Below are 14,887 nucleotides of genomic sequence, written 5' to 3'. Positions count from 1 at the left end.
CCATTGCCAACTTGGGAATTTCACTCCCAGCTCAATTCTACTCTTCAGACTGGTGGCAAATGCAGAGCACCCCTGCAGAGCACCAAATTGCTTCTGCACTTACTGCCCAAAAGCAGCTCAGGGAACAGATTAGCACTGCATCAGAAATTTAGACTTCCCAAATAGCTGTCTAAATCATAAATTACTGATACAGACTTGAATATGGCACTTCTGATCTGATATCCTGTGCGGCCTACCAAGATGTCCTAATTAGCACAATATCAGAGCCACATTTCAGGCCCAGGTATCACAGCTGTTAAAAAGTGTACATTTCTAAGTTTAAACTTTAGGTGTCTCAGACTTCATTCACAGGAAATACTTTCAGAATTTTCGAAAATACACCTTAAGCATCCACGGGTGCTTAAGACATGAGAGCTGAGGACATCTGTGTTGGGAGAGGGGACGGGACTGCGGAGCTCCAGCCATGTCGCTTTTCAACCTCAGGGTCTGGAGGTTGCTTTGTTCTACGCCCCACTGAATGTTAAGGAGGTGGTTTGTAATAGACATACTTGTTCTAGATTTTCTCTTCCCACTGGCACATGCATTTACTTATGTATTTATTGCAACAAACCATAGTTGAAATAGGACATTTTCTAACTAGGGAAGGAAGGGAAACAAAACTATGCCTACTTTCTACACAAGAAAAACTAATGAACAGCTGCAAAAGCACACCAAAATCTGAGTACTGGGTTTGGCTTTCAATGGTTCAGAAAATGAGTGGAATTTTAATTGAATCCAGACTTTCCCATGTGTTCATGTTGACAGCATTTATTATTGCAACTGCAAGAGCCAAGCTGATGCTTCCGTGTTGTTTAATGAAATATATTAGTCTATGTAACAGAATATATAAATACCCAAATCTTTTAATTTCCTCAGCTTTTGAAAACACAGTAAAAGAAAAGTTGGTGAAAGTCATAGATGTTCAAAGTAAGGCTTAGTTTACAAGTAAATGATACAAGCCCTCTGCTTTTTCTCCAGAGGTATGATGCAACTGTACTCACCCCTGAATGATAATATATGTTTTGACATTGAAGCTTGTAATGCAAACAGCAGGCGACTTTCTTTTTAATACTTTATCTAACAGTGTTGATCTAACAACTGCCTCTGAATGTTTTTAGCTTTGTGCTACACCAGCCACTCAGCTAAAGAATAAGCTACAAAACAGTAGGCTATAGTATCCTATCAGCCAGAATCAAGTCAGTTTAGCTATTCAAGGTAACCTTCCAGAGCACCAAACATCATACTGTATAGTCTTTGCAACAAAGAAATATCATTTCCAGGATCAGATGAAGTCAAGCTTTCTTTTGCTTTTTTCCATTTGATCGTTTTGGTATTCCTGGCAGGGGTATTTTCCTGTAACATTTTATCCCCTCCCTAAGCATCATGCAATCATTAAGCACTACTCTCTACTGCTCTAATTCAATGTGTATTTGCAACTTATGGGAATAACAATGTAATATCTAGGGCTGAGAAAACACCAACTTCTGACTTTTTCTCTGGAACCTAACCGTACACTCTCTTTGCTTTTCAACATCTGGCTGAGACTAGCACTTGGATGGGTCTGCTCTGACCTTCAAGTTTAACAGGGGTAAAAGAAAGGTGATATTTGGGAGCAGCAATCTGAGGGTCAAAGAGATTGTTCTGTACTTGCATATTTCTTCATACTGTGAGTTTTCCAAAAAAGATTTACAGTTTGGGTTTACTTTGAGAGCTTCAGCTGGGATGAAACTAGCAGCCAACCTTTTTTTTTCCCCTACAGTGTAACCTTTGGAAAATTTCATCACTGTAGTCTATTTGGATCTCCAACTCTGTGCTACTTCAGAGCAAAACATACAGAGATTGTTAACCTGCTGAGAACTTGACAAGTATTTCACCAGATGTAAAAGATGGCTTGTTCTGCACCACCAAAAAACCCCAATAATGTCACTGACACAGAAAGCCTGAATTTCAGAAGGTGACAGATAGGAAGGAAACCACTTAACAGAATGGAATCAGGTTTGTTTGTATCATAGCTGATGAGGGAAAAGTGTATCCACTCACCTGTCTTACTCTCTTTTTTGAGCTTCCAACTCTGAATATTCCTACTGTCTGGAGACCTGCAAGTGTAGCACATCAGACAACTGTTTTATTGCTTAGTTTTCTGCCAAAAATTGCATTGAACGAAAGCAATTTGGGCTATGTGTGTGTATTTAAAAGAATAAAAATCCCACATTGTATTTATCTACAAACCTGTACGTACAATGCTGAGGCAAAACTCAGTTGTCTAGAAATAAGAAACTATTCACTGCAGTTTTTAAGGGCCTCCCATCACCTATCTTGAAAAATGACATCTCCATGACCTCATAGCAGCCTTCCAATATTTGAAGGGTGCCTACAAGGACGCTGGAGAGGGACTCATCAGAGATTGTAGTGATAGGAGAAGGGGTAATGGGTTCGAGCTTAAACAGGGGAAGTTCAGGTTAGATATAAGGAAGAAGTTCTTTACTGTGAGGGTGGTGAGGCACTGTAATGTGTTGCCCAAAGAAGTGGTAAATGCTCCATCCCTGGCAGTGTTCGAGGCCAGGTTGGGCAGAGTCTTGGGTGACACGGTCTAGTGTGAGGTGTCCCTGCCCATGGCAGGGGGGTGGAAGTAGATGATCTTAAGGTCCTTTCCAACCCAAACTATTCTATGATTCTTGTGATGTCATTTTGGTAGAGCCACTGCTACTCTGTGAGGGACGGAGGTGTGCAGAGAGCAAGGCACTGTTCCACATTGGGAGGTGACACTTGCAGGACTGACATCAAAAGAAATAGGCAATAAAATAACTAAATACTTTGGCACCCTGAGCTGCGTCTTTGGATACAGGAAGCAGCTGGTTTTTGGGGTTACCCATTTGCTCTGCGGTGCCCGTAAACACAAAGCGGAGAGCTTCCTTCAAAGAGACATAATTAGGGCACTCAGGCTGATTATGAGAGGGAAGAGCTCCACTTGGGAGTTGTGTGCAGCTTACAGGATAGGAACAGCTATTATATAATCCTATAATGGCTTATAAAGAACTACTGTTGTACTTCAGACAAAGCTCAGAAAGTGTGCCTCTTGTATCATTTAGATATTGGGAATGACTGTTGCCTGATATTGCATAAGTAACCAGTTCAAACTTTCTTCTAGCGCTGTGGGGATACTAGAATATCGAACAAATGATTATATGGTTGTTGAATGGACATACATTGCCAAGTAACAGAAACTGAAAAATTTCAGAGTAAATGCCACCTTAGAGGTGACATGGTTTTTAGCAATGAGAATGTGAGTGGAAATGTTAAGGGGCTCAAGCAGTTGTGTACATAGTATCATTTTACAGTTACACATTTTTTGTCAAAAAGAATCAAATTGTCTATAAATTGAAAAGTTTATGGTCTAACAAAGGCTACTCTGCAACATTCATTTTCTCTACTGATATACAGGAGACATAAAATAACCTTGCAAAACAAATGCCTGTTGACAGTAACAAGGCTACACTTGCTTGTTAGAGATGTGTAGCTTTTCAATGGTGCTTGGAGTTGCAGACACTCCTCACAGAAAATCAGGTAGGATTATGCCCTTTAGTTTTTAGCCTCAACATAACAACTCTCCTCAAATATTCTTCTACCTTTGGTTAAGAGAAAATTGTTTTGATGAAGTAAGATTTAATAAACTCAGGAACGTAGGCAGGGAAACACCTGAGATGGATATATTCATATTGGGCAAAAACTGGATGATCAAGTGACGTGAAATCACAGTATCCAAAGGATACTCAGCTGGATGGCTTTTTTGGCTGACTTAGACACTTTTATGTTCTCCAAACTCAGCTACCCTTGCTTAAAGGAAGTAATTCATCTCAACTTAATCATCCCCACACTTACTTGTCAGCCATGGTATCTAATCTCTGTAAAATGCTAACAATGACTCTTTTTTGCAGTGTTCATTTATATATTTGTAAGCAACATGGTTTTCAATTATGTATTGTAAAAAATTGGCATTGTTTAAATTGCAGTCCTCATCTGCAAAAGCCTTTCATTCAGAGTCAGTAAATGATTTCTTTTTGATCAAAATAGGCATCAAATGCATCATTTGGTGTTGCAGCCACCATTACTTAATGGTTTATTTATTATCTGGCCATGTAATAGCTCTGTCTTGCTGCGGCCAAGTTATTTCAATTCTCATTAAAAATCTTTACAAGACTAAGATACATTGGGAGAGATGTTGAACAGATACCTTGATTAACTATTGTTTCTGCATCACATAAAGCTGGTGGAAGGTTTGTGTCTAGATGATCATGAAGACATGAGAAGAATATTTGCAGAAACTTGTAATTCCTTTCGGAGAGAGCAGGCCTGAGCCTGAGGCTGGTCAGGAGGACTCAAGCCAGGGGCAAACTGAGTAGCCAGCCCATGAGCCTTGTAAAGAACAGGAAAAAGCTTCTTGAAGCTTAATATAATTTAATGGGATTTTTTTCTTTCTTTGAGCTTTTATCTTCAAACGATGCTTCTAGCTATGTCTTGCACTGTAGTATAAGCAGTTAAATTAACTTTTACACCTTAATATTCATTGGTTGCTAAGAATGACTCCAGGCTGACTGGCACATTTTAGACTTTCATTCTCAAGTTATGGGTAAACCTGTGGGGTATGAAGAGCTGTTCCTGCAGAACTGAGCATTCCAGTTCAAGGTGAACAACCTCCAAGAAATGTCTCTTCTCCCATGCTGTATGGGCCAGTTCGCAAGCTTGTAGCATAGATCCTTAATTTGGGAAGGTGTCATCTATGTGATTATTTGTGAGACAATATCTTTAGCAAAAGTGAATTAGGAGGCAAATTAGGAGGGAAAGCTATTGAGTTTCAAAAATGTCCTTGCAATTGGAAGCACATGCTTGCTTCTCAAAATGTGCATTTATTTATATTATCGTAAAAATATATCTGCCACTCCTGGGAAAATGAAATATTCTTACCATGCTTTTCCAAGTGCTGACAGCAACTATCCACAAGCCGGGGAACCTGCCTGTAAATAGGGTTCAGGCTTAGTTTCTTATCTCTTGCCTTTTCTTTCTTGCTCTGGGCTTCTGCAGGCAAAGAGAGCTGCAGAGCCTCTAACAATCGTGACTGATTGTCATCAAGATCTGTAATAGAGTCCACAGACATCGCACCCTGCAAAATACACACACATAGAACAATCAGTAGGTCTGAAGATATATAAACACCACAGGACCTTATCTAACAAAGACTTTTGCCTATCTGCATTTTAAACAACCTAATATAAAAAATACAGTTTGCTACACAGGTTTTGTAAAGTAATTAAGTTATAATACCAGTGTAATGGATGGGAAAATTACAGTGGTAGCAATGCTATAATTACCATACCACAAGGAATACAAATCAGATATTGAAGAAACTAGATGCTTTGCACTCTCGTGGCACAACTTTTCATTGTTGTTAGCTTGCACATACTGCAGGACAAGGATGAATCATGGTCCATGTGCACCTCAGCAGTACAATATTTACGTGCATGGAAATACATATACACGTTTTTAAGCCTGACTCCCTACCTCTTCTGTAGCTTGGGACATTGTATCAGTGAAAATGATGCAAATATATTTACAACCATACACCATATTCAGTTAACTAATAATACAAATACATACAACCACAGAGACTGAGATAATCCCCATGTTATCACAGACCAAATATACACCAGAGAAGTAGAGGGGTAACGTTTTAAAGATAATTCTACTTCAAGTATTTTAGAATCATTAAAATTCCAATGAAAGGTTTGAAAACTATGTTTGTATTACAGCAAGACACAGAAGTTCAAGCAGTCTGTAAAGGATAAAGCAGCACAGGCAGCAGGAGGTTTATGGCATATTTCAGCATTCGCTCTAGAAAAACAAGATTTTTTTTTTTCAAACCACAAGATTACTGTCACCTCAGAATGACCATTTTCCTCAATTTTTATTTCATTTACCAGGCAAAAAAATTTTAGAAGATATCAAGACTTATAAATAATAATAAAGCTAAAATAAAAAACAAAAATCTGTAATTCTCATTAAAAATATCTACTGTAAACTATTTTCTTTCTGAAACAACTGATACCTTTTATTATAACATAAAATGTACTGTAAAGGGATCCAGCATGTCATCCTAAGAAATCATGAAGAAAATGTAAATTCCCATTCAAAATTTTGCTGACAAATCTAATTCCTTAAAAGCACGCTGTTCCTCTGACAGCTATTTCACAGACTGCTGGTGAGATCTCTATGTCTATTAAATTTGAACTGTACAATTGCTGGGGAATTTCAAGCTCTAGACAACTGAACTTTACAGATATTTGCCTCTCACAGGCACCTCATACAAAGTCCACTGAGATTTCAAATGAATTACAAAAATTTTAGTTCAGAATAACTTTTTTTTGTTTTTTAAAAAAAGCACCTAACATCAGAGATATTTCTGTCTCTTAGAACTTACAGAAGACTTCTAAATACTTCATTCTGTTTTATTCGTATTTTTTTTGACCCATATCTGGAAACAATTACTACAGCCTTTAGAATGCAACTTTGATCTTGATTTCTGATGCGTCTCAGAAGTACATTTGCTTGATTCCTTTTACTTTTTCCTGTCAAAAGAAAAAAAAAAAACCAAACCCCAAACCCGAAATCAAACAAGAATCTCTGGCTGTGATCCATGTGTGTACAATTTCAACTGGGTTTGTTTTTTTTTTTTATTTTATGAGTTTGGGGTTTCGGGTATCAAAATTAGTCAACTGACACTGAAAACCCTAACACCACCCTCACTGCTGCAACTCCCAGGCAGTTCCTGTACGCCAGGTGCCCTCCTTTATGCTCTGCCTTTACTGGTCCTTCCCTTCCTGCAAAACATCCTCACCTCATGAATCATTATTATCACAGAGTCGCTTAAGTCGGATTCAGATCCCTAAAATAGATGTAAATACAGTCAGTTCGCCATTATCCTTGGGCACTTAATCAAAGTTGTGGATTAACTGGCACACTGAGCTGGCTTTAGGAAGAGTGACCTTGAGTTCAGTGGCTAAAGTACAGCACTGCTTGGCAATGCCAAGTCCAGGCCAGCCCTGATTTTAAATTTCAAAGTGCACAGGAAAACAATACCAACACACTCCATGCATCCAGTTCAAACTCAGCCAGACCTATCAGTTTTGGCTCAGCCAGACCTATATGGCTGCTGAGGAATGACGCAGGAGGTGATGCACACTGCTGCCCACTACTCCAGGACTATTAACACAGACACAGTGCTACGGTGGACTGCAATGCCCAGCAACCAAAGAAAAAGCAAGTTCCATCTACTAGGCATTACCTTTGCACATAACGGATACCAGTCCCTGCTCCACCATGACAAGATGAAAATCTAAATACACTGGACAAGTCATAAGCTAAGTACACAGAAACATGAAGGAAACTTAAAGAGAGATGGAAAGAGCAAAAAGAAAATAAAGGCCAGAGGGACAAATGTGGAATGAAGACTAAATTAAGCTTTTTTTCACTTTTTAAGGATTATAGAAGGCTTTTCACTTTTGAAAAGATAAGGAGTATTATAGAGTATGCATGTGATCAAGTAGTATCCATGGTACTTTTGGATCCATTTTCACTCAATATGTTATGCTACTTGTATACTAAAGAAGTATGACTAAGCTCCTGCTACTTGAATAAATTTTGGCTGCATAATATATATTAAAGTAATACATTCACAAGGAGTCAGAATATTCTCTATAATAAACAAACAGAATGTGCTTTGCTTGATGACCAGGGAGGGTCTCAACTTCCGACTGCTGGGGAAAAATCCTACACAGAAAATGCAGCAACAGTGATTTCTGTCTAGCTCTTGGAGAAGAGAGAACCACAGCAGCCATACCATGAACTCTGCAACCAGCATTGCTTTATATCCCTAACTGAAAGCCTCAGCTGAGTGTTTGAAGACTCACTGGAATACACAAAAGTGAATGATACAGTTGCAAAGAAGCAAACGGTAGTGATAAACAATCCCTCCAATTTAAGAGGACTGCTCTCCAGTTGTCTATGCAGCATTTGTGTGAGAAACTGGTTGTATCAGTTCCATGTACTTACTTTTTTTTTTTAAGCATTTGCCGTAGTATAGCTGAAAATAAACAGTGAAAGACTGCCCAAGAGATAAAAGATAAGTGCAAGCTTCCTTATGATCCCCTAAAAAAACTCAGGGAAGTAGACTAAGTATACAGTGATAAACAGAAGTATAAAGGCCAAAGACAGACAAGATACGGGACATGAGTTGATATTAATGTTAAATAACTGACAATTCATGAAGTATATTACTGAACGACTGAGGTTCATTTCCAAGAGAAAATGCCAGCTCCCTCCATGTCACACTGCCCACCTTCGTCTACTCTTACTTTTCTGCAGCTGAACCATGTGCTACTGCATCTTCATGACTATGGAAATAAAGGTTCAAATTCAACACCCTGAAAGCTGAAATACTGGTATTGTCAAAAAACACCCAAAACAAACAAGCAAAACCCCTCCCCAAGCATCTAGGAACTTGGTCCTGATGGAGCTTGAGCCCTTGGATATAACAAATGATCCAGGTTCCTTCTGCTTGCTGGCTGGTCAAATGCATGTCAGAGATCTCACCACACGTGAAAAGAACAGCAGATGACCCACATCTGGACACGTGAATTACCTTTGCCTCATATGAAAACAGGTTCTGAAGCCAATGGGTATATACAGTGAACTTTTCTTTCTTGTCACTATCTTCTGAAAGAAGGTGGCAGGTTTCCCTTCACATTTACATTCAAGTGTACTTTGCACTTTTATTTGAACTTCCTGTTCTGGACAGGTCAACAGCTGTGTGTTATGCACATGTAAGAAGGCAAACATCTTCAAATATCATGCCCTCAGCTATTTGCTGACACAATGCAGAATGCAGACATTTCAAACTTCAGCTGGCAACTAGAGGGAAAGAAGGCAGGTCATGGGGCTCTTCGATCTTCTCTTACTTTGCAATTTACTCCAGTTCTACTCTTCTTAGCACCCTGGCTTGAAAGGCCCTACATACCATGTCTCTGAAGCAGGTTTTATGCTAGGGATGAAAGAAGGTGAGGATCCTAAGAATATATTTTATTTTCCAAGGTCTGTTCTTGTACCCCAATTTTTTTCTTAGATTACTTAACAGGAGGTTTTATTGCAAGTATTTTATTATGCTTTTTTTTTTTTTTCCCCCTCCCTTCATTGCAAATGAAATCAAAAACCAGTAACTCTAGAATCTTTATCCCATGGTAACAAAAAAATCTACTACTGTTACAAGCTGCAGTGCTGGAAAACTGGAAAGCTCAGAGCATACAGAAATGCTGCAAACAAATGGTCTACCAGGTACCTATCTTACATGCAGGATTAAGATTCAGCCCAAACCATGACACTGTGCTGCCAAAAGCATCTTCGTACCCTGTATGCAGAAACATCCTTCAAAGAGCCTGGTACAAATTTACTCTGACAACTTCTTACCACCGAGGACATGATCAGAATTAGACCATGGGGATTTTTATTAACACTAGGATAGGGATTAATAGATTTATTTCCAAGTTTGTAGAGCTAGACTAACAGAAACATATATATAAATATCAATTACACAGGTTTGGTTCTTGCCCAGCTGAAAAAATTGGGTTGAAGATGGATGGAATTTGTTATATCTAAAAGACCTAGACAGGAGGTAGATAAAGGGAGTGAACAGGAAGACTTTTTAAAAATATCTTTCTACCACTTTGCTATCTGTAACAGACTTGGACAGATCATGTGATCTTTTCCCACCAGCACCAGAGCAAGATTTCTACAACAGTTAGAATTTTCTGGTATTGACCAGGCTAGCTTGCACCAGAAAAAAGAAATCACTGTTTGAACATGACAGAAGAAATATTCCACAGCCCACAGATACAACAGGAGTTTTTCCTGCTCCAGCTAGACCCTTTGGACCTACTGGCATGCACCATAATGTGATAGGTCTACTTACACGCCTCCTTGCTCGTGGCGCTGGTTCGGGTGTGTTAGGAGAAGTAGATTCATTTGGTGTTTCTGAGGTTGAGCTGAGAGATGAATTACTGCTTGAAAGTTCTTTGTTCTGCCTTTTAGTTCCAAATGGCAAGAGAAAGGCCACAAAATCTGAAACATCTTTTTGCTCTTCTCTCTGAGAGTCTTGCTTGAGCTTGTAGGCCCGGTCATTAGCAATCACTTGGGACAAAGGCATTCCAAAAGCCTGGGGAACAAATTCTGCAACAACAACAAAATTAATATTTACTGAACATCTGATATTTATTTAGTACAAAAAGAATTGAGTATTAAGCTGTTAAACAGAAAAACAATCCAAAGGCCCTTTAAATATATAATTATTCCAAGGAGGTAGTGGACTGTCTAATAGTAATAACATTCAAATAATAAAATGATAGTGGAGATGTGCCAGGTAATTGTAGCCCATGGTATCTGAATCCTTTTTCCAGTTGGATCTTGCAAGATATACCACACAGAATCTTGGAAAAAATCACTTGGGAGCAGATCTAACTAAGATCTTAACTTTCACTGATAGCAACTGGAAGTCAAGCACCTTTGGCTATATCTAGGTCGTGCAGAGGGCCATCAGAGGCTCTGGTAACCTAATCCTCAGACTGGGGAACCTAGCTGGACCATGCCACAACTCTCTCATGTTTCAGACCACTTCACTAGATTTCTTTCTCACAAATGCTGCAGGGCACCAGAGTCAAGGGGTACAGAAATGTGCATGGGACTCCCTACAGGTCAGGAAGGTATGCGTCTACTTGTAAATGCATCCACTATTCAGACTAAGCCTCCAAGGATATGGTTTTAAATATATATAAGAACTATACTGCTTTAACATACTGGTAGATTAAACTAATTTAATAGTGGTATATCAGCATAAAGGTCCTTTGTAACAGTACAAATATATATAGAGAGACACACAAAAACATGTGAGAATACAGGTTCCTCTCAATTAACAAAAAGAACATCATCCCATCCCACATCAATATAGTTGTAATGTACAAAACCAGCCCATGCTTCTGGTCTCAAAGTAAAATGCTCAAATATTTTACAAAACAAGAAAAATGCTCTATCAGCCAACAACAACTAACATTGAAGTTTCAAATCTAGACCTATCTGAGATTAGAAGAACCAAAGCCATTGGGCCAGACTGCCAACTAGAACTTTTTGTGCTCAACGGAATGAAAAAATAACTATTGACTCTATTAATGCTAGTGAAAATGGCTGCAACTTCTACTAGGTTCCAGCTTCAGACCTGACTGTATCAGGAATAAATAAAGCACCAGATATTAAAAGCAACTTTTTCTTTAATGTATCAAAAAAGGAACAAAAAAGAAAAAAAAAAAAAAGAAAAAGGCAAACAAACAAAATCCTTACTTTTAGACAATAGTCTAAATGATTAAAGGCTGAAGTTCCTCGGGGGACTTAAAGTCTGACTATGGCTTTGATGACACTTTCAAATTTTATCTAGACTTGCATTACCATTAAGATTAAAGCAAGACATTGAAAGGAAGAGTATATTTTATGAATCTTGAATGAGGACACTACTAGCCTATCACACTAAAGAGACAAGGGTCTGTTGTTCTGATTTGGTGAGAAAAATCATTGCTCTTTACAAGTATGAGCTGTTAAAGCATGAACTAACTTTGGTGGCCAGACAAACTAAATCAGGAAGCAGAGCCTCACATATCAAGCAAGTCTGGAAGCAACCTATGAGCAGAATGACATCTAAAACCATCTGCATTTAATTTAGGACAAGAAAGAACATCATCACATGGGTATCAAACAATGCAGGGATTGCCAGTTCCAGGAGTCCAGAGTTAGACCCGTCCCTCCCATACCTAGCAGAATGAGCCTATAAAATTATGAGAGTATTAGTATTTAATGTTTTCACTGTTCTGAATTACCTTCCCAATGAACATTTAAGACCACAAACTTGAAACACATACAGGCAACACGTCTCTCCTTCTGCCGTTCTAACTGAGTATTTTTGTTATACCTCCAGCACCCTTATTTAACCGTCCTTCCACAACATTTCCTGAGAAAAGCCACTGAGCCAAATGAAATCCTGAACATTAAATATTCCTCTGATTTTTCCTCACAGCCACTCATACTTCCAACTATGATAGGACAGCAGTATGTAGCCCAGTGATGCCCAACAGAATGCTGATGCCATTGATCCTACAAGTAGGATCTCAGCACTGCTTCACTGAAACAATTACATTAAAATTACCTTCTCCCTGACTTCATTATGTAAAGGCTGGTATTTTGAAGTAGGTGTTGCTCCTCCTTGAAAACTCTCAGGTATGGGATGCCAGGTTTTTAATTGCTCTTACTCAATGTGCCTGTGGAGTAGCGAAAGGACTCTGAGGCTCTACTCTAGGCTGCTTTGCTGTAGGCCTCCTTCTCTGAGGACATGAACCACTTGCCCGATTTCTCAATGTCTGGCAGAGATGAAGAACTGGATGAAAACCAACTGGCTGATTTTCAGCCTAAACAGAGATGGAAGTGATGCTGGCTGGCAGTGCTAATTATGTTAAAGTATTGGCAAAAGCAGTAACTTTTTTCTCTTTTGCTGAAATTAAGAGAATTGGTTGCACCCTCTGCAGACTGGCTACAGCCTTAACTTCCCACCAAATTTAGTGTGCCTGTGGGTGGTGGTGGTGAGCATGTTTTGACCACCACTCTTCACAAGTATTCAATCCCAACAATTTCCTTTCTGGACAGGTAATGTCATGTCCATTAAAGTGAATGCTAGATCTTTTGATATTTCAGATTCACAAAAAAAAAACCAAAACAACAACAAACAAACAAAGGAGTTGTAATTGTGCAATGAATTTAGCAACCCACTGATGAGAGAGAAAGGGCACCGACCCAGACGTGTAGGTTTGAGGCTCTGATCTCCTAATCAAGGTAAAAGTATCAACTGACTATTTACTGCTGTAGACTGGGGTTCACCTCTGCTGGAGAGGTTTTATTTGTATGAAGAAATGTTCCTTAGAGCAAAGGCTCAAACTTTGGTCTGTGGTATATATACTCAGTGAATGACAGACCTACTAAGTTAGTTACTCTCTGTAGACCAAATAAAAATTCGATCACTTACTCAATTAGAAGAGTGGGCAGTTTAAAAAGAAATTTTGCAGAAAGCACCATATAAAAATACGAAACAACCTGGCAGGCTGGGCAATCAGCTTGGAAACACAGACTCATATCCTGAGCCAGCAGCAAATAAGGACTTGACTTCTGATCCATTCTGGGTTTTAGTATTTACTGGCAAAGGAGACAAGTTGCTATTTTGGAGAAGTCATAATTTCTCTTACCAGAAAGTCCATCTTGCAGCCGAGGCAAGTTTCTTAACAAAAATTTTTATCAAAACTGGTATGTTCCCAAGAAATCTTTCTGTGGTGGTAAATCAGCATTTTCTAATAAAAAGCAGCATGCCACAGAACAACTCCCAGCCAGATCAAATAAGAGTTGCAGTGATCAGAAATCCTTTTCTTTGCTACTCAAATGAGACATCCAGGACATTGACCCATACAGTTTGTTTACTTGGCTTCATGCCACCCTATCTAAGTATAGTTTCAAAGACTTCTCTGAAGTTTCAGCTGGTGAAAATTCTGGTTTCCATCCCACAAACCATAACGGTCTATTAAGAACCCGTGAGGTCTATTATCTAGACCCTAATGAGGCTTTCAATGCTGATAAAGTGACCAGCACACAATACAGCAACTTTGGATAGTCTCCCTAGCACTTTAAGTGCTGGGTTTATGCTGCTAGAACCCTGTGACCAAGATCTACTGAGGTGTTTGTACTACCTCTATTTAAACGAAAGGGATAGAATGGAAGACGGCCCAGAGTATATCGTGATTTAAAAGAAATATTTAAATAGGGAGGGGTCTTTAAACCAAACTCTCCAGCCATCCAGACTGGGTGTTTTGTTAATGGAAATTAATTACTTTGGGTCCATGGAGAATGACAAAAGCAAGAAAATAAGGAAAATGGAAACCTCGATCCATAACGGAAATAGCAAAACTCCTTCCATCTGACAACTCATCAAAACCCTGCACTGACTCCAAAAGACTCAAGACAACACTATGTTCTCAGCATCAGTTCTGTGGCTGAAACTCTTTTCTCCAGCTAGTCGGAGCTCACTGACCTCCAAGGATTGATATAAAGCCTTCCCAATTACTTAAGCATTTTCTGTGGGTATGTCTTTGTTTTTTGTTTTTTAAAAATTAAGAGGTTCTTTAGCACTTTACTACAAAATATGACAGTGTTGCTTAAAAAAACCCTTTTGTACGCGTAGAAAGCATGAGAAACATTTTCAAAGTTCTTTAAAAAGCACAGTGGGGTACTGGAAAGGCTTGAGGGGAAAAAAAAAAAAAGCAGCACATTCTGATAAACTGTGATAAAAAAGAAATTTCATCTGTTGAGCTCTTTCCTTAGGCTTCACCAAGGCATACTGACATCACCATAGGCTGAATTACTGAAGAACAAATGAAAACATTGAAAAATACCTCTAGATTTACAGAGAATGGCTGGGAAGTAAACATGGAAGAGGTTTTCAAAAACTCTGAACTAAAGAAAAATCAAACACTTATTGCTGGTTCTCCATATACCACAGAGCATATATGGAAAGGCCACAGAGGAAGGCCTTTTCTCAGAAACTCCAGCATATACAGCAGCTCTGCTAAGGCCCCACGGATTTACATTCCACATAGAAACATCAGCAAAATGGATGCTTCTCAGCTGCTCAAGAAATCACATAACAAGTGATTATTATTTCTGAGCA

At 38.9% G+C, this 14,887-nt stretch overlaps 1 protein-coding gene across 1 annotated transcript in view; it reads right to left on the bottom strand.

Moving 5' to 3' along the window:
• The window catches only part of ARHGAP6 (Rho GTPase activating protein 6), a 165,289-nt gene that overhangs the window by 23,644 nt on the left and 126,758 nt on the right, over positions 1-14,887 (bottom strand). The window contains exons 4-6 of the mRNA XM_030477470.1: positions 10,055-10,311; positions 5,002-5,197; positions 2,080-2,135 (exon numbers count right to left, since the gene is read on the bottom strand). Coding sequence (XP_030333330.1) covers positions 2,080-2,135; positions 5,002-5,197; positions 10,055-10,311 — 509 coding nt within the window. The remainder of the gene's footprint in view (positions 1-2,079; positions 2,136-5,001; positions 5,198-10,054; positions 10,312-14,887) is intronic.

Source organism: Strigops habroptila, chromosome 2, assembly GCF_004027225.2.
Source record: "Strigops habroptila isolate Jane chromosome 2, bStrHab1.2.pri, whole genome shotgun sequence".
Classification (NCBI taxonomy): Eukaryota; Metazoa; Chordata; class Aves; order Psittaciformes; family Psittacidae; genus Strigops; species Strigops habroptila.
The sequence above is the reverse complement of the archived record's forward strand: the minus strand, read 5'-3'. Positions and strand labels throughout refer to the sequence as shown.